The sequence below is a fragment of the Pocillopora verrucosa genome, chromosome 9, assembly GCF_036669915.1.
Source record: "Pocillopora verrucosa isolate sample1 chromosome 9, ASM3666991v2, whole genome shotgun sequence".
In the NCBI taxonomy this organism is placed as follows: domain Eukaryota; kingdom Metazoa; phylum Cnidaria; class Anthozoa; order Scleractinia; family Pocilloporidae; genus Pocillopora; species Pocillopora verrucosa.
Genome location: NC_089320.1, coordinates 5,916,538 through 5,935,282, shown reverse-complemented (window position 1 = coordinate 5,935,282; position 18,745 = coordinate 5,916,538). Strand labels below are relative to the sequence as shown.

Here is an 18,745-nt window from a genome sequence, read left to right as displayed (position 1 = left end):
TACGTGATCATCTTTGTTGTTTCCTCTTTAGCGTAAAGGTCATGCTTTACCTATCATATAAAATGTCTTTCTCGCCTGACAGGGTTACCCGCGATGAGTTAGCCATTTCCTTGTAAACGGTTAGTTGAATTTTTCAGAGAATGAGTGAAAAGTTAGAGTAATTTGGCAGGAGGGTTGTCTAGTGGAATGGGGCTAATTGATCACAGAGTTAACCAAATCCACTAACTGACATCATCCCATCCGAGTCCAGCGTCTACCAATGTTCTACTCTCTTGGTTATCGAGAGAAGAGTCCACACAGAGACTGTGGTTTACTCCACAATACACAACTTGCCTTTATTGTTTCCTTTTGAATGACTGACAATTAAATTGCCTATCAGTTGGTGCAATATATTTAGATCTGCTAAATAGCCGAATATTATGGTGGTAAAGATCTCAGTAAGGTATGCTGACAGCTTTTTAAAGATCCCCCCTAGAACGTGAAAGAATATCATTAAAACGCGAGCACCTGAGTTTGATTCTAAACGCTACTAAGTTTAAAAATCAAAAAAGCTAATGAGAGTGATCTAAATACTTCTTTAAAAAATCATTTTAAAATTGAATAAACGCTATTACGTTAAGCATAATTCAGAAATAACTCCTACATAGAATACACATGAAATGTCTATAACTAATTAGGTCTTATATTCTACCGATTGCAACCGGGCATGACGATAATATTTTGAATTCCAAGCAAAATTGAAAGAAACCCCAAGCTAGATAATCATTTCTTGAAAAGGCTAAGTAATAAAAGCATTCCATTCAGCTACATTTTCCCGTCCTTTTGGGGAGATCCCTGTTTTATGCGCAGAAGTTTATCCAGGACGTCTTGTGTACGTGGCAGCGCATTCTTCAAAGCCAAGGACTGGTTCCTACACAGGGTGCGCTTGTCCCGGATGTCCTTCCTTTCCTTCAAGAACTCAACCAAGTTTTCTTTCTCCAGAGCGCGGTCAAGATCGTCTACCAGCTGTGAGACGAAAAAATGCAGGATGCAGCGGGGAACTGTGTCACACACATTCATTTTAAGCACGTTGAAACATCGCAACACGTTCCTTTTGACGTTCTTTGTTTCCTCCTGCTGTTCCTAAGAAAAAGAACGATAATGCTTCCCTCAGAAAATTTGCCTGTGTACCTGAGTACTCTTGGTGTCAATCGGAAACATTCCTAACAGTTAGAAAAATTAAAGTTGGTGTTCATTTCACTCTCTGGTGACGGGACACCTACATCATATCATCACCCGTTACCAAACCTGACTCGCTACCTTGCTGAACGCCATTAAGACAGCAAATGTCTAGGAACATACTCCAATTTACGTGCACTGAACTCACAAGAAATAGCGTCATTTAAAAATAAAAAAATTAAAGGAAGCTGTTACATTCTGTTTGCCCAAAGTGTGGACCAAAGACAAATATCACCCTCTAACGAAACTTCGAACTCAATCCCATCATGCTCAAGGTCACGCGCTTGGTTCAACGCAAGTAACAACATACAAAAATACCTTGTTTGTGTATTCAACACAAAAGTCCTGCATAATGTTCAACCGCAACAATCGTTGCCCGACATGCTAATGTGTTTTTAAAGAGAATGGACGTAACCCTGACCTGAGAGGCTTTCCATCATGCAAGTTACCCCTGAAAATTATTTGTTCTCACCTTATACATATATATGCTTGGGCTAGAACCTTCAATCTCATTTAGCAGCTTCTCGGGGTATAGATTTTTCGCGAGATACTTCATGTGAGAAGTCGTCTTCGACATCATGCATGGATGAAGCTTGCAGGGATCTTTCAAGGGGACCCCTTCCCAGGTGTTTATCTCTGTAGGTGTGGGGATTGGGGCGAAAACGATATCGGTGCTCTTTTTCTGCATCTCTAAGAACTGTAGGATAAATTCCATGGTCTGTTCGCGTTTCTTTTCAAAAATCTTGCTGACAACTTTCACTTCAACTGCTTCTTTGAGTGTTGGAAACTTCGACAAGGTTTCTTCGATGGCCTTTTGTACAACATCTCGCAAAGTTGCCTCGACATTTCTGACAAGTTTCTCTGACAGGGGTAGCAACCTATCAACTGGGCTCAGAAGTGTGACTGGTTTACCATTGGCTTGTACTCCTATCGAAAAAACAGAAAAGTGATTGACTGCATCGTTCCATTGAAAAAAATTCTAAGAACTTTCCTTTATGACACCTATATTAAGGGGGCATTATTTCAGAGCCAAAGGTGTACCCTTAAGGGAGGAGCCAAGGTATAACCTTTCTTCCGCTGAACTTTATTGAAAGTACATCTCTAATAAAGGGACGCTTTTCCTAGATCTGATACTGTGACCTGAATTGAGCGTCCCCTGAGTAATCTATCTACTTGTTATCTTCACTGAAGGAAAAACTACATTCAAGTCCCAATAGTGTACCCAGAGGTAAGGTTTTACTTTAAAACCCAGAACACTTTCGACATTCAATTGACAATTGCTCTATCCGAAAATAACTTGTAAGGGATTCATTTATGTAAAGGTTTTCTATGAGGTTTTCAGCCTCCTACCCTGACATTATCCAAATTAGCTTTACCAGAAACAAATGTTTTGTTCAATAAAGTTTAAGAAGCTCTTAGTTAATACCTGTATACTTCTCATAAAGAAGCCTCTGTAGCAGCTGACTGTTTTCACTGCTGTCTCCAAGAGGAGCAGCTACGCCCTCCAACTTTCTTTGTTGTCTTCGTATTTCATCGTCATTACGCATCTCCAAGGGATTCACCTGTGACAAATTTTATGAAAAAAACAATTGAATGCTAGGATCGTTCTAACTGCTCTGCACTATATGTATGCCAATCGTAAAAGTCGTGCTTTGTGATGTATAAGAAGATGTTTGACCAAGTAGTTCTTTCTTCACCTACAAGTATAATTCACGAACAAGTATAACTTGGAAAGCTAAAAAAAAAATTGAATGCTGGGATTGTTCTAAGTGCTTTATACTAAAATAATTATTATTATCATTATTAAGAATGACTTAAATTTCCGCTACGTATCGTTCTTTACGAAAAATTTTCGCCCAACACTCTGTGATAAGTGACTACTCATCTATACCTCGACACTACAGACTATAACCCAAAAACAATCACCTTGAAAACTTCTCGATGGAATGAATTAAACAGCTGCCTGACGCGTTCCCCTCCAGCTGTGTCAGAAGTATTGTTGAAAAGAAGTTTATTTAACTCTCTTATTAGATTTTCTTTCAGTTTCATGGCCACTCCGCCCTTGCCTTCGCTCGACTCTGGTACCTCACACCTCTCTAGTTCTACCAGTGTATCATCCACCTTATTGGATCGAAAAATTGTGATATTAAATTGAGACACGAAACTAGACAATATTGTCATATTCGTGTTGCTTACATAATGCAGACATTATCATTCATCAAGTGGTTACGGAGCGATTATACCAATCACTAAATACAATGGAGAAAACCCAGTGAAGTTTAGGATTAATATCGACACCCGATAGCAAATTTTGCCTTGAGACCCTGAGTACTGGTCCGAGTGAGGCTCGAGCGGTCATTCTTTGATTTCCAGTGGTCTCCCAAAAGTGCTAACCTGGCAATGATAAAATAATTCCTTTCTTACAAACGATTTCCTTACTTCTTTTTCTCGCCTCTTCATTTGTGTTACCAGATTAGGAATCTCTGTGATCATCTTTTTAGCCAGTAAAGAGATCATGGTGGCCATGAGTCGATCAATTCCACAAACATGTTGAATGTCCTTGTACTGAGGATGCCGTGCAAACCATTCTTTTTCATGGACACGTGTCGTTTCAGCGTCCCAGTCCTTCTCAGCTGGATCTGTGCCATCTTTCCCTTAATGTTATATTGAAAAGAAAGCCGAAGGCTATAGGCTATTTTACCTATAACATCCCTACATGTCTTCGAACTAAATTAGACCTGAATCACACGAAATACATTCCTGTTCAGTGGTTCAAGTTTTCCCGCTCTCTTTACGTGTAGAAAGAAATCATGTATTTCGTTCGTTTTAACTCACTTCACGCAGGGATTGGTTACAAAAAAAATATATCGAGCCACACTCTCGATCAATCAAATGCCAGACTATACCAATCGTGACTCCTTTGTCTCTCGTGTTTTCCGTTCTTCACGGTATTTATACGTGTTTACCCTTATTCTTATTGCAGGGGTTTTAATAAAAGCCAGTTAAAACCGGCGGTCTTCCCCCTCCCCCCCTTGTTCAACTTGCGATCGAGCTCTCGTGTCTAGGTTTCATCTTACAGCACAGCCGCCCATCAAACCACCGCCGCTCATGGAAAAATTACTCCAAACCCCTACATTAGCTCTGATATTCTCTGATATTTCCCTCACTATCACTAAGCGATGTGACTACTTTAGCTATGATTTTGCAACCCTCAGCAGGAGAACATTTTAAATAATACCTTACAAGTCCCTAACTACTGGTGTAAGTTAAGCTATCGACTCGTTTCAAAGTTAAACAAACTGACAAACATATTTTACCTCGCAGTACAATAAATCGGTTATCATCCAGTGTGAAGCTGGATTCATTCATGGCCACCTTTTTCCCCATGTCATCGGATTCTCTCAACTTATCTGGTTTGGTAAGTGCACAGATTGTGCGGCTCCTAAAATCTGAGGCCTTTTGCATAACAAGGTTTATTGCACTGTCACCTGTGGGGTCCCCTACTTCGGAAACTATGACGATAATGCTGTTAGTGTTTTTCTCGATGTATTCCAAAACTAGATCTTGAGTCACGATGTTCATGCGTGGATCGTCGTTGGCGAAATGAGCGCCGGGAAGGTCCACCAAGGTAAGAGTCGTGAATTCGGGACCTGGGGAAGAAGAAAGTACGAAGTCGAAATAATTTGAACAGTGCAAGATAAGTCTAAATTTCAGACTGAACTTGGAACTTCTATAGAGCTGAATGAAGGAATTTTCAAGACTGGCAGGAAACAAACAGCAGTGAAAAAAAAGTTTCTCTTATTTCATATTCACTCAATACGAACTGCTATCTGCTACAGTAAAAGGATGCTTAAATGACATCGATACGTGAAATCTGAATTCTAGTTAAATTAATCTCACCTTGCAGAGTAACATTAACAGGAGTTTTCGAAATTAGAGTTCCCTCTTCCTTCGCTAAATTTTCTGTGACTTTGTCAAGAAACTCCTCCACGGCATCATCCTTTGGATTTTCCTCAGCCTCCCGAAGACCATTTAGATCGCATCTAACCTCCACGAGGCTCTTCTCGGCATTTCTTATGTTGAGTATTATGGGACATGTAGTGCGGGCCTGTAAGGTGTTTGCGGTTTCATTGCGGCGCATTGGGAGAAGATTTCGCCCAATCAGACGGTTTATCAGAGTGGTTTTTCCCATGTTTTGCCGACCGACCACGACCAGATGTGGAATGTTGAAGGCTTGGCGTAAAGTGTCGTCACTTATCAAAGTTTGAATAAAGTCAAGAACAACACCAAACTCAGTAGTTCGGCCATATTTCGCAACAGGTGTTTCGGTGACTTCACTAGACATGGTTTACTATCTGCAATGATGAAAAAGACCATTGAGGGGTCAGTCCCTATCTATCCTATCATTGTCACAATGGCCGCGAACTGAAAGAATCGTTGTATTTGAGGTTGATGTTGGTGTAAAAAACAAATCGTTCACTCGGCTACGCCTTGTGAGTCCATAACAGTTTGATTAAAAAAAAACAGGTTATGTAAGCTAATGAATTTTCCTTGAATCACATAATTGAATAAAAAAAGAAAAAGAGAAAACAGTAATAATATTGTTTGTTTTTACCCTGACCGCGCGCCCCAGAAAGCCATTTCAAAGACAACTGTCATATCTGTTATTGCGTTGGCGAATAGGAAGCAAGGTCAGTCGTACATGTTTGAATCTTCGATAACATTATGTGTACCTTATGCTTGTTTTCACATTTTTTTTTTCAAACGTTTTAAACAAGCTTCACACTATCTTAAGGATAATAGTGGTATTTCACTGAATTTACGAGCCGTTTATCTTTAACATCTTTTTTCAAATTTCCAAATCGTTTGCTCGAGAAGGAAAATAATTTACACTTTTTACCTCTTTGGTGGCAAAACTGAAAGAAATGAAGTGTCCAAGCGAAAGCACTGATAGTTTAACATCGCGATTAAAGGTATTTATTTCTTCTTCTGTATATATGACAATCGACCCTGGCACTTCTTCCGTTGCCGCTTATTCGTCTTATTTGGTTGAACTTTCGCTTGCCATTTTCTGGGCCTTGTTCGCAGGATTTTCTCGCTTTCTCGTTGTCGCGAGCGAAAGAGGTTTTTTAATGCCTCTCCACGAAGTTGTAGTTCATTTCAAAACAGGATAGAGCCTCTGGCTCACTTTGAAACACGCTTCTACTTGTTGTGGCTCTTCAAAAGGTGACAATGGTTTTGAAAACACTTTAAAATAACTTTGTAGAAAACTGTTATAATTTAACGATAGTTATGTCTACGTAGATGCGAGACAATATCACTTAGCCTCGTTTTCAGCTCGCAATTCCATGCAAAATACTTCGCTTCGTTGACCAATGCGAGAATGCGAGATTCTATTTAATTATGCGATTCAATTGTGCACGATCAACGAGGTCTCACACTAGCGCATTTCAAAAGATTTTACTCAGCTAACCTTTGTTGTTGGTTTACTCCCTCTGTTTCTTAATTAACACTTGGGTGACCCAAACGGGGAAAAAATTCACCGGACTAAAATTAACATTAGAATGTGATTATTCCGATTCAATCTTCACACATCCGCTATACTTGAAGGAGGTGGTGAAACTATTTCGGAAAGAGGAAACAGATGATTTTCTTACTCAAATAACTCTGTTTAATCCGAGGGCAACGTTGTCATCGTTTTAATTATTAATTCCTTAATTAATCCGCGTAAAGAAAACAATCTTTTTCATCGTCTTTATCCAGGCGCAGACCCAAGTGCAAAATGCGCCAATTATATTTACCGCAGTAGAAAAATAATTCTTAAGCTATATTTGCTTATAGTTGGGCGAAAATTTACTAATAGTATATAACAATGTGGAAAACTGTGAACGATTGCCTTCATAAGCGTCATGTTCTTCGAAGTCTTCAAAACTGAATTGTCAAACAACTGTGAAATTGAGACGCAGTCTCAGTCAGGCGGTCCGGCGGAAGGCATTGGAGGTAAGGTAGGCGGAAGGTAATGGAAGTATCGAATTTCAACATTGATCGGTCTTTCGTGGTTCAGAAGTTCTTATCAAGCTGTAATGGAATCTATGTATACTAACAATTTCTGGCCATTATGAAAGAATCTTTTCAACCGTCGTTCTGCTGAAAACATCACCCGTATGATTCAATTTTCGCAATGTAAATAAGCGCACTTGTTCATAAACAGAAGCTACGGTTCTGACATCTGTTTGAGATTTAATTTTGCAATGGTTTGACAATTCAGTTATGACTTTTGAAAAGTTGTGCCCATTGTTAAATATCGTCAGTAAATTTTTGCCCAACTATAAGCAAATGTAGCTTAAGATTTAGTTCCTCTGCGGTAAATTTTAGTTTGCGCTTTTTAGACTTGTATCTGCGCCTGCATATGTACAGTAAAAAAGAATATGTTTTCTTTACGCGGATTAATTAAGGAATTAATAACTAAAACGATGATAACGTTGCCCTCAGATTGAGGTCAGTTATAAGCTTAAGTTTTAGTTCCCTCCGCGGTAAATTTAATCGGCGCATTTTGCACTTAGGTTACCGTCAGATTGAAGTGAGTTACATGTTAAATAAAATTATCGGTTTCGTCTTTCCGAAATAGATTCACCACCTCTTTCATTTAAAAATTTCAATCAAATGTAAGAACCGTAGCTTCTCTTTATGAACAAGTGTGCTTGTTTACATGCGGAAGTTGAATCATACGGATAATATTTTCAGCACAACGACGGCTGAGAAGATTCCTATTTTAATGGCCAGACATTGTTAGTATACGTTGATTCCATAATAGCTTGATAAGCACTTCGGAACCACGAAAGACCGATCAATGTTGAAATTTGATACCTTCGAAGATGATTCATGGATGAGAAGGGCGACGAATTGCTTTAACTTGGTTTAACTGGAAAGACTTAAACACTCATTGCAATTGCCAAAGACCAGCTGCCTAAGCTCTGATATACACTCGCATTTGAAACAATTTGTGGTATTTTACATTATGGGTGACTAAAAACCGTAATCAATTATGAAAAACTTTTATCAGTTAGTTGCCTTACCTCTCGATACGCGTTAAAATCTCCGCGACACGTATAAACTGCTCTAAGGTTGAACCGTGCGAAATCGTCAGTTTCCTGCCGGGGAACACCTTGATTTAAGTGAACGAATAGGCTCTTTACAGGACTTCATCACGTGCTTGGATACCACATGGCAACGCACTGCTGGGAGCAAGCAAACCACAGGCGGCCTAAGCTCCATCTGTATGATGATCATCTTGCGAAATTATAAGAATTTGAATGGGAATATTTACAACCGCTCTTAGAAATAAAAAAATACAGTCAAATTCTCAATTAAATACCTCACCTTACTTTCACAGAGCATCGCTTGCCATCTGACCACTTACTATGTTGAAAATAACCCATTTTAGCGAGTTATTCATTTCTAGGTTTACTACATAAGAGAAGGACAAAGCTACAGACTCTATTTCCGAACGCCCGATACGAGAAGCGAAAAATCTAAGCTCAAAATGATCGGACGGCCACAAATCCAACGCAAACCCCAAGCACATATATTGTAATTTCATTTCAATTTACTACCAATTCAATCCTCACCGTGAAACCGACGATAAGCCAAAGTTTGCTTCCAAAATTTCCAGTTTAGACGTTCCTAACGATCCGCGCACACATTCACCAAGACAATCGATTGTTGAAAACGAGCTTGGTAACCCTGCCTCCTTTGCATACTGAGCCTCGCCGGGGACCACATCATCACTTATCATCAACAAATTGTTTTAGAACCCCGGGTACAAAGTGACGGTGTGGTCCCTGACGAGATTCACTTAGCAAAGGAGGCAGGGTTACCAAGCTGGTTTACAATCGTGGTGAATGTGTACAGGTCGTTAGCGACGTCTAAACTGGAAATTTTGAAAGCAAACTTCGGTTTAGCGTCGGTTTCATGGGGAGGATTGAATTGGTAGCAAAATTGAAATAAAACTACAGTGTACGTGCTTGGATTCTGCGTTGGATTTATGACTACCCGGTCATTTTGAGCTTGGATTTTTGGCTTTGCAGCCTTGTCTTTCTCTTAAGAGTAGGAAACTTAGAAATGGATAACTCACTAAAATGGGTTCTTTCCAACATAGAAAGCGGTCAGACAACAAGCAATGCTGGACTCAACCAGGAGGGGGGTTGTCCATGGTTAATTCGCCCCATAGTTTTTTCTTTTCTTTAGCTAGGTACACGCCTTTCGCGTGTTTGCCCCCTAACGCAAAAAACAACGCCTTTACTAGTTTACCTTGAAATCTTTCGACTCGTTTCCTTACCGCAGAACGTAATTCAGCTCCAATGTAAATATTTACGGCCTCTAAGCAAACGATGGAAAGCTTTATTTTAATAAAGCTTCCCAAAAAAGTTCCTCATAGAGCTTTTCATCAATTTAATTTGCTTTAAAAAGCAAAATAGTGATATTGCTTAAACTCAGCTTGATTTTAAACCAATATTATGGCATTTAGACGCTTCTGAATTGTACACATCCGCTCAAACTTTTTGAGCGAACAATTATAAAACGAAAATCACGTCTAGCCACGGTAATTTTAAAGGTAGTGTCTTCAATGGGGTACTTGTGGGGGAAAAACTCCTATGTCCAAAAGTTAAAACAGGTATTTAATTTCAAGAACCTTAGTTACGAGAAAACAAACACCCACCCCTGTTAAGACGCTCCATGTTTTACCCTCAGAGGTTGGAGATCTTGGTCACAAGGCCTTCACATGAGGCATCGTAAACACAGAGGACGCTGGTATTTCAAAATTTCGCGGAAAACCTGGTAAAGTAGATAGGTGGTTAAAACCCAACGCTATCTTACACCATTGTATCTTAGTCCAACGTCTACCAATGATCTACTCTCTCAGTTATTGGAGAGAAGAGTCCACACAGAGACTATCGTTTACTCCACAATGCACAACTTGCCTTTATTGTTTCTTTTTGAATGACTGACAATTAAATTGCCTTTCAGTTGGTGCAATACATTTAGATCTCCTAAATTTCCAACTATTATAATGGCAGGTGAAGATCTCAGGACGCTGTGTTGAGCTTTTTAAAGATCCCCTTAGAGCGTGAGATAATATGATTAAAATTAAAAGAGCACCTGGGTTTGATTCTAAACGCTACTAAGTTTAAAAATCAAAGAGCTAAAAGGGACGAGTTTAATACTTCTTCAAAAAATCATTGAAAAAAGTAAGCCAAGATCTGTTGCTGTGTGCTGATCACTAGAACTTATATAAAAAAAAATTTTAAAAATTTCAATAACGCTATTACGTTAGGCATAATTGAGAACTAACTCCTACAACTTGAATACATATGAAATGTATATAACCAATTAAGTTTTTAAATTCTACCGATTGCCGCCGGGTATGACGATAATTTCGAATTCCCAGCGAAAATTGAAAAAAACCCTAAGCTAGATAATTATTTCTTGAAAAGGCTAAGTAATGAAAGCATTCCATTCAGCTACATTCTCCGGTCCTTTTGGGGAGATCCCTGTTTCATGCGCAGTAGTTTATCCAGGACGTCTTGTGTATGTGGCAGCGCTTTCTCCAAAGCGAGGGACTGTTTCCTACACAGGATGCGCTTGTCCCGGATGTCCTTCCTTTCCTCCAAGAACTCGACCAAGTTTTCTTTCTCCAAAGCGCGGTCAAGATCATCCACTAACTGTGATACGAAGAAATGCAGGATGCAGCGGGGGACTGTGTCACACACATTCATTTTAAGCACGTTGAAGCATCGCACCACGTTCCTTTTTACATTCTTTATCTCCTCCTGTTCCTAGGGAAAGAACGATAAAACTTTCTATAGTGTCTTTCTAATAGAAAATTTTGCAGGAGTAACTGCAGAATACCCTGCCACTTTGGTCCACCTCATTTATATGTGTCGGGAGGCTTTGAAGATCGAGGCATAACACAATAGACGCTATTCTTATTCAGTGACATGTAAATGAGTAGCAGGGTATTCTGCAGTTTAGCCATTTTCTGATCAAGGGATACCCACATATTCCAATTTTGTGCGCAAAGATTAGAAGAAGTAGCGTTACTTTAAACTGAACACATAAAAGACATTTAAATGTTGTTTGTCCAGAGTAAGGACCGACGACAATTTTCACCATATAACGAACATTCCGCCAAACCCATCCCCAACTGATAAGAGGCTTCAACCCACGCATTAGCACGCTGTTACAATGTCAATTAAAAAACTTTTATATCATAATCTTACCTTACAACAACCAGCAGTGGATCAGAAAGTGTCTAAGTGAGCAAGCGACTACTCAATGGCCATTTAAATTTACTCTATTTAAAGAAACTGGACTTAAGCTCGAGAGGGTTTCTATAATCGCGAAACTTATCACCATGCTGTTTTCTGTGTGAATTTCGTTTACGCGTTAATTACCTTCGAGTGTTGGTACGTTTCATCAGTTATTTTGTGTACTTATGGTGCTGTTTGTATCGTTGCTTAATGTTACGTAATTACGTCGAGTAATTTGTAAGTTTTATGTATAAATTAATTCATAGGGATCAATGTTTACGTCCACTTTTCAAGAAGCAGCGTTATCGTTTTCGTTTTTGGCCAATAAAGCTATGCACTGTTATGGTAAATATTTCTCTTTATTGTGAGTTTATTTGTAACTTTCCGTTCTCTAAAATGTATTTTCCTACTCGTGTTTAGTATCGTAGGCGTATTAATGTTTTAAATAAATTAAAAAGATGAACACGATTACGCATGACTTCGGTTACAGTTTCAATCATGCAAATTACCCTAAAAGTTCTCAGTTCTCACCTTATACATGAGACTGTGTGACCCAGAACCGTCTATCTCTTGAAGCAGCGTCTCAGGGTAGAGATTTTTCGCAAGGTACTTCATATGACTTGTCGTCTTTGACGTCATGCATGGATGAGGCTTACTACGATCTACCAGAGGAAACCCTTCCCAGACACTGATCTCTCGAGGTGTGGGGATTGGGGCGAAAACGATATCGGTGCTCTTTTTCTGCATTTCAAGGAATTGTCGGATGAATTCCGTGGTCTGTTCGCGTTTCTTGTCAAAAATCTTGCTGACGACTTTCGCTTCAACAGCTTGTTTGAGAGTTGGGAACTTTGACAAGGTTTTTTCGATGGCCCGTTGGACAATATCTCGTAGAGTTGTCTCGACGTTACCGACAAGATTCTCTGACAGGGGTAGTAACTGATCAACTGGACCCTTACGCGTTACAGGTTTACCATTGGCATTGGATCCTTTGATATGTAGAAGAGAACAAATGTTAGCATTGAGGTTTTTTAAACTGGTGTACAGCCTTCTAATCTCATGGTATCTTGTTGGTTTTCCCAAGAACATTTGATTTCTCATAACAACTCTGTTAAGAGTGGCTTAGTTCTCAAATACCTGTATACTTCTCATACAGAAGCCTCTGCAGCAGCTGACTGTTTTCACTGCTGTCTCCAAGAGGGGCAGCCACACCCTCCAATTTTCTTTTTTGTCTTCGTATTTCATCGTCATTACGCATCTCCAGAGGATTCACCTGTGACAAATTTTATCCAAAATGTTATAATCACTTGCATAGCCACTGTTTTAGTTTAGCGTGTCTCGATGGCTCGTTTTGAAAGGGTCTAGACCATGAATTCCTTTTGCTTTCATAATTAAGACATATTTGGATCTCTAAGAGCATCTTTGTTCATTGAGAGAGCTCGCAAATGCGAATTCGAGGCCTATGATGGTTTCCTCTCTTTGTTCATATGGTTCACAAAGATGTTTTACTCAAATAATTCAATTTACAGCTTCAAGTTTAATTTGGAAGGCTGGGATAAAAGAACTATTTAAAGCAGGGATTGGTCTTAGTCCTCTGTACTGCATGTATGCTGACAGTACACGTCAAGCTTTTAGATGGGTCAGAAGATTAACACCGCATGTATGTTTAAAAATATGCAATGAGACCGCTAGAATATTCAAACAGATTCAGGAAAATACAAGACTAAGTAGAATGAAAAAATTCTGTGACATAGTGTTATGTAAATAAACCCATCGCCACAAAAATTTCACAACAATGACAACTCGTTCATAAACAGACATTTAAGACTTTAAGACGAAGCAAGATGTCAAAGACACTCACCTTGAAAACTTCCTGATGAAATGAATTAAACAGATGCCTGACGCGTTCCCCTCCGGCCGTGTCAGAAGTATTGTTGAAAAGAAGAATATTTAACTCTCTAATTAGACTTTCTTTCAGTTTCATGGCCACTCCACCCTTGCCTTCGTTCGACTCTGGTACCTCACTGTCCTCTAGTTCTACAAGTGTTTCATCCACCTTATTGGATCAAAAAGTTGTGATATTGAGACATGACACCAGAAAATATTGTCATTTTCTGTTGCTCACATAATACACACATCATCATTCATCAAGTGGTTACGGATCTAGGGGCGATTATAAAAAATACTAAATATAATGGAGAAAAACGAGTGCTAACCTGGCAATGATAAAATAATGATTACTTGTAAGCGACTTTCTTACCTCTTTTTTTCGCTTCTTCATTAGTGTCACCAGAATAGGAATCTCTGTGATCATCTTCTCAGCCAGTAAAGAGATCATAGTATCCATGAGTCGATCAATTCCACAGACATGTTGAATGTCCTTGTACTGAGGATGCCGCGCAAACCATTCTTTTTCATGGACACGTGTCGTTTCAGCGTCCCAGTCCTTCTCAGCTGGATCTGTGCCATCTTTCCCTTAATGTTATATTGAAAAGAAATCCGAAGGCTATAGGCTATTTTTCCTATAACATCCCTAGATGCTTTCAAATTAAATTAGACCAGAATTACACCAAATACATTCCTGTTCAATGGTTCGAGTTTTCCCGCTCTCTTTACGTGTAGAAAGAAATCATATATTTCTTTCGTTTTTGACTCACTCCACGCAGGGGTTGGTTACAAAAAAAATATGGAGCCACACCCTCGATCAATCAGATGCCAGACTATACCAATCGTAACTCCTTGGTTTGTGTTTACGTGTTTACCCTTGTTCTTATTGCAGCGTTTTCATAAAAGCCAGTTAAAAATGGCGGTCTTACTCCCCTCCCCTTGTTCAGCCTGCGATCGAGCTCTCGTGTCTGGGTTTCATCTTACAGCACAGCCGCCCATTACACTATCGCCGCTTATGGAAAAATTACTCCAAACCCTGCATTAGCTTTGATATCCTCTGATATATTTCTTACTATCAATAAGCGATGTGACTACTAAAGCTATGCTTTTGCGACCCTCAGTAGAGGAACCTAACTACTGGAGTAAGCTAAGCTATCGACGCATTTCAAAGTTAAACTCACTGAACAATCATATTTTACCTCGCAGTACAATAAATCGGTTATCATCCAGTGTGAAGCTGGATCCATTCATGGCCACCCTTTTCCCCATGTCATCGGATTCTCTCAACTTATCTGGCTTGGTAAGCGCACAGATTGTGCGGCTCCTAAAATCTGGGGCCTTTTGCATGACAAGGTTTATTGCACTGTCACCTGTGGGGTCCCCTACTTCAGATACTATGACAATAATGCTGTTAGTGTTTTTCTCGATGTATTCCAAAACTAAATCTTGAGTGACGAGATTCATGCGTAGATCGTCATTGGCAAAATGAGCGCCGGGAAGGTCGACCAAGGTAAGAGTCGTGAATTCAGGGCCTGAGGAAGAGGAAAGAGCACGAAGTCGAAATTACTTCAATACTTCAACAGTTCAAGATAAGTTAAATTTCAGAATGAACTTGGAACTTCTATAAAGTTGAATGAAGAATTTGCAAGACTGGCAGGGAAAAAAGGACCTTTAAATGATTTCGATATGTGAAATCTGAATTCTAGTTAAAATAATATATCTTACCTTGCAGAGTAACATTAACAGGGGTTTTCGAAATTGGAGTTCCCTCTTCCTTCGGTAAATGTGCTGTGACTTGGTTAAGAAATGTCTCCACGGCATCATCCTTGGGATTTTCCGCGGCTTCCCTTAGACCCAGTAGATCGCATTTCACCTCCACGAGGCTCTTCTCGCCGTTTCTTAGGTTGAGTATTATGGGATATGTAGTGCGGGCCTGTAAGGTGTTTGCGGTTTCATTGCGGCGCATTGGGAGAAGATATCGCCCGATCAGACGGTTTATCAGAGTGGTTTTTGCCATGTTTTGCCGACCGACCATGACCAGATGTGGAATGTTGAAGGCTTGGCGTAAAGTATCGTCACTTATCATAGTTTGAATGAAGTCAAGAACGACGCCAAATTCACTACTTCGGCCATATTTCGCAACAGGTGTTGCGATGACTTCACCAGACATGGTTTACTATCTGCAATGATGCAACAGACAATTGAGGGGTCAGTCCTTATTTATCCCCGGGCGGTAGGGGGGAAGGGAATCTTTTATGGGGTCACATGTTTTTCATGGGGCAGAGATGAAGATCAGTTTCACCAAAGAGTTAAAAGGGGGACTGTGAAAAATGACCGCCAATTAACTGCTGATGAGTGAGGAAGGGGGCATTGCATAGCACAGGGTCTTATGGGGGATCAGGTAAACGTTTTTTTTATTGTTTCATTTTTTTTTTAGCCACAAAGGGGAGTAATGTCGAAGCCTGATTGGCCAATTTGCTGTTGTCGCGTCAACGCGTCACGCAATGGCCACGAACTGAAAGAATCGTTTTGTTTGACGTTGATGCCGAGGTAAAAAAAACAAATCGTTCACTCGGCTGCGCCTTGTGAGTCCACAACAGTTTGACCACTGTGACGACGGATATTATAATGTATTATTAGGCAACCCTTGTGGTAAAATTTCCAGACTACCTTTAATAAAGTCACAGATTTAAGGTTTGGTTTTCGACAACGAAAACCAATGTAAATAAATTGTGCTATCGAGCAACAGAAAAATTTGTTAAAAAAATCCGACTTGCGAGCTTCCGTATTTTTAGTTCATGACATACAAAAAATGTGTTCAGGAAAACTCACTACCTGACGCGTGAATTTCGCGTTAAATTGCGCCAGAAAACCGATATCGCACGAATCGCGAAAAAAAGAAAACAGAAATAATATTGCTTGTTTTTATAGTGAGTGTGCGCCCCAGAAACCATTTCAAAGTCAACTGTCAGAACTGTCATTGTGTTAGCGAATAGGAAGAAAGGTCAGTCGTACACGTTTGATTCTTCGACAATTAACAATTGGTTCATATGTCAGCGTGCGTTCATCGAGATATGAAGCACGCGGGAAGTTTGGAGAGCACGAAAGATGCGTAAGAGCTTCTTCGTCTTGTTTGGTTGAACTTTTGCTTGCCATTTTCTGGACCTTTTGATTTACCGCAAGGATAACTAAATCTTAGGCTAGATTTGCGTATAGTTGGGCGAAAATTTACTAATGGTATATAACAATGGGCAAAACTGTGAATTAAGACGCAGTCTCTCTAGAGGCGGTCCGACGGAAGGTATTGAAGGTATTAAACTTCAACATCGATCGGTCTTTCAGAAGTGCTTGTCAAGCTGTTATAGCTATAGAGTCTTTGTATACTAATATTGTCTGGCCATTATAATAGAATCTTTCAGCCGTCGTTCTGCTGAAAATATTACCCGTATGATTCAATTTTCGCAATGCAAACAAGGTCATTTGTTCATAAACAGAAGCTACGGCTCTGACATCTGTTTAAGATTTAATTTCGCAAAGGTTTGATAATTTAATTATGAAGACTTCGGAGAACATGACGCTTGAAGAGACAATTCTTCACAGTTGTGCACATTGTTATATACCTTTAGTAAATTTTCGCTCAACGATAGGTAAATCTAGCTTAAGATTTAGTTCCCTCGCGATAAATTTTAGTTGGCGCATTTTGGAATTGCGTCTGCGCCTGCATATATACTGTAAAAAAGATTATGTTTCCTTTACGCGGATTAATTAAGGAATTAATAATTAAAACGATGATAAAGCTGCCCTCAGATTCAACTGAGTTATGTTTAAATTTTGGTTCCCTTCGTGGTAAATTTAATCCGCGCATTTTGCAATTAGATAGGTTACCCTCAGATTGAAGTGAGTTCATTGTTAAAGAAAATTATCGGTTTCGTCTTTCCGAAATAGATTCACGACCTCTTTCATTTAAAAACCTCAATCAAATGTAAGAACCGTAGCTTCTGTTTATGAACAAGTGTGCTTGTTTACATTGCAAAAGTTGAATCCAACGAGTAATATTTTCAGCAGAACGACGGCTGAAAGGACTCCTACTATAATAACTAGACGCTGTTAGTATATATAGGTTCCATAACAGCTTCATAAGCACTCCTGAACCACGGAAGGCCGATCGATGTTGAAATTTGATACCTTCGAAGAGGATTCATGGTTAAGAAGGGCGACGAATTGCTTTAACTTGGTTTAACTGGAAAGACTAAAACACTCATTTCAATCGTCAAAGACCAGCTGCCTAAGTTCTGATATGCACTCGCATTTGAAATAATTTGTGGTATTTTACAATGTGGGCGACTAGAAACTATAGTCAATTATGTAACACTCTTATCAGTTAGTTGCCTTACCTTTTCTTACGCGGACACGTAAAAACTGTTTTAAGGTTGAACCGTGCGGAATAGTCAATTTCCTGCCGGGAAACACCTTGATTTAAGTGAACGACTGAATAGGCTCTTTGCAGGACTTCATCACCTGCTTGGATACCACATAGCAACGCACTGTGATATACCTAGCAAGCAAACAACAGGCGGCCCAAGCTCCAGCTGTATAATGATCATCTTGCGAAATAAGATTCATGGCGAAATTATAAGAGTTTGAAGGAAAATATTTACGACCGCTCCTATGAATTAAAAAAATACAGTCAAATTCTCAATAACAATACCTCACCTTACTTCTACAGAGCATCGCTTGTCACCTGACCGCTTACTATGTTGAAAAGAAGCCATTTTAGCGAGTTATTCATTTCTAGGTTTACTACACAAGAGAAGGACAAAGTTGTACGCTCCATTTCCGAACGCCCGATCCGAGAAGCGAAAAATCCAAGCTCAAAATGACCGGGCGGCTACAAATCCAGCGCGCGATTTCGCGATTCATTGCGGCAATATCGGAAACAGCATTACTAGTATTGATTGAAGTTAAGTTGATGTAATAATTGTGGAATATCTAGCCGGAAATCAAGCGTACGTTCTGTCTGCTCTAATGAATGAGTTTGTTTATCTTTTGTCTGAAAGATCTTTTAAAGACAATCAGCTTACGTTTGATCAAGGTGTGTCCATACGATAAAGGAGCAGTTGATTGTAGTTTTAGTCAGTCTGAGATAATTTGTTGTGCATGCGAGAGAATCTAAAAAAAGAGAATGAAAAAAAGGGAAGAGAAAAGCGACAGTGTGGGTTCCTTACCTATTCCCCACATTAATGGCATCTCCGACGGGACCCTTTATAGAACCTAAAATCAATGGAGAGAATCTAAAAAAAAAGAATGAAAAATCTGGAAGAGAAAAGCGACAT

At 39.5% G+C, this 18,745-nt stretch overlaps 2 protein-coding genes across 2 annotated transcripts; both read right to left on the bottom strand.

Annotated features, from left to right (window-relative positions):
* Positions 1-319: 319 nt before the first annotated feature.
* Positions 320-8,371, bottom strand: LOC131775630 (uncharacterized). Its single transcript, XM_066172718.1, has 8 exons — positions 8,295-8,371; positions 5,119-5,573; positions 4,536-4,868; positions 3,658-3,872; positions 3,145-3,339; positions 2,645-2,780; positions 1,691-2,145; positions 320-1,122 (listed from the first exon to the last, which is right to left on the bottom strand). The coding sequence occupies exons 2-8, from the start codon at positions 5,561-5,563 to the stop codon at positions 805-807; spliced, it is 2,097 nt and encodes a 698-aa protein (XP_066028815.1). The 5' UTR covers positions 5,564-5,573; positions 8,295-8,371; the 3' UTR covers positions 320-804.
* A 1,816-nt stretch (positions 8,372-10,187) lies between these two features.
* LOC136283609 (uncharacterized) lies at positions 10,188-15,553 on the bottom strand. Its single transcript, XM_066172719.1, has 7 exons — positions 15,138-15,553; positions 14,612-14,944; positions 13,786-14,000; positions 13,387-13,581; positions 12,663-12,798; positions 12,060-12,514; positions 10,188-11,054 (listed from the first exon to the last, which is right to left on the bottom strand). Exons 1-7 carry the CDS (start codon positions 15,496-15,498, stop codon positions 10,740-10,742), a joined length of 2,010 nt encoding a protein of 669 aa, XP_066028816.1. The 5' UTR covers positions 15,499-15,553; the 3' UTR covers positions 10,188-10,739.
* Between the last annotated feature and the right edge of the window lie 3,192 nt (positions 15,554-18,745).

What these genes read in the sequence shown, in the direction of transcription:
- LOC131775630 (XM_066172718.1), bottom strand. Translation starts at nt 5,563, where the DNA reads ATGTCTAGTGAAGTCACCGAAACACCTGTTGCGAAATATGGCCGAACT. An exon ending in TGTTAATGTTACTCTGCAAG is followed by an intron (nt 4,869 to 5,118) that starts GTGAGATTAATT and finishes CTTCTTCCCCAG; the next exon opens with GTCCCGAATTCACGACTCTT. An exon ending in TCTTTATGAGAAGTATACAG is followed by an intron (nt 2,146 to 2,644) that starts GTATTAACTAAG and finishes TTTTTTCGATAG; the next exon opens with GAGTACAAGCCAATGGTAAA.
- LOC136283609 (XM_066172719.1), bottom strand. Translation starts at nt 15,498, where the DNA reads ATGATAAGTGACGATACTTTACGCCAAGCCTTCAACATTCCACATCTG. An exon ending in CCGATTTATTGTACTGCGAG is followed by an intron (nt 14,001 to 14,611) that starts GTAAAATATGAT and finishes TATAACATTAAG; the next exon opens with GGAAAGATGGCACAGATCCA. An exon ending in TCTGTATGAGAAGTATACAG is followed by an intron (nt 12,515 to 12,662) that starts GTATTTGAGAAC and finishes TACATATCAAAG; the next exon opens with GATCCAATGCCAATGGTAAA.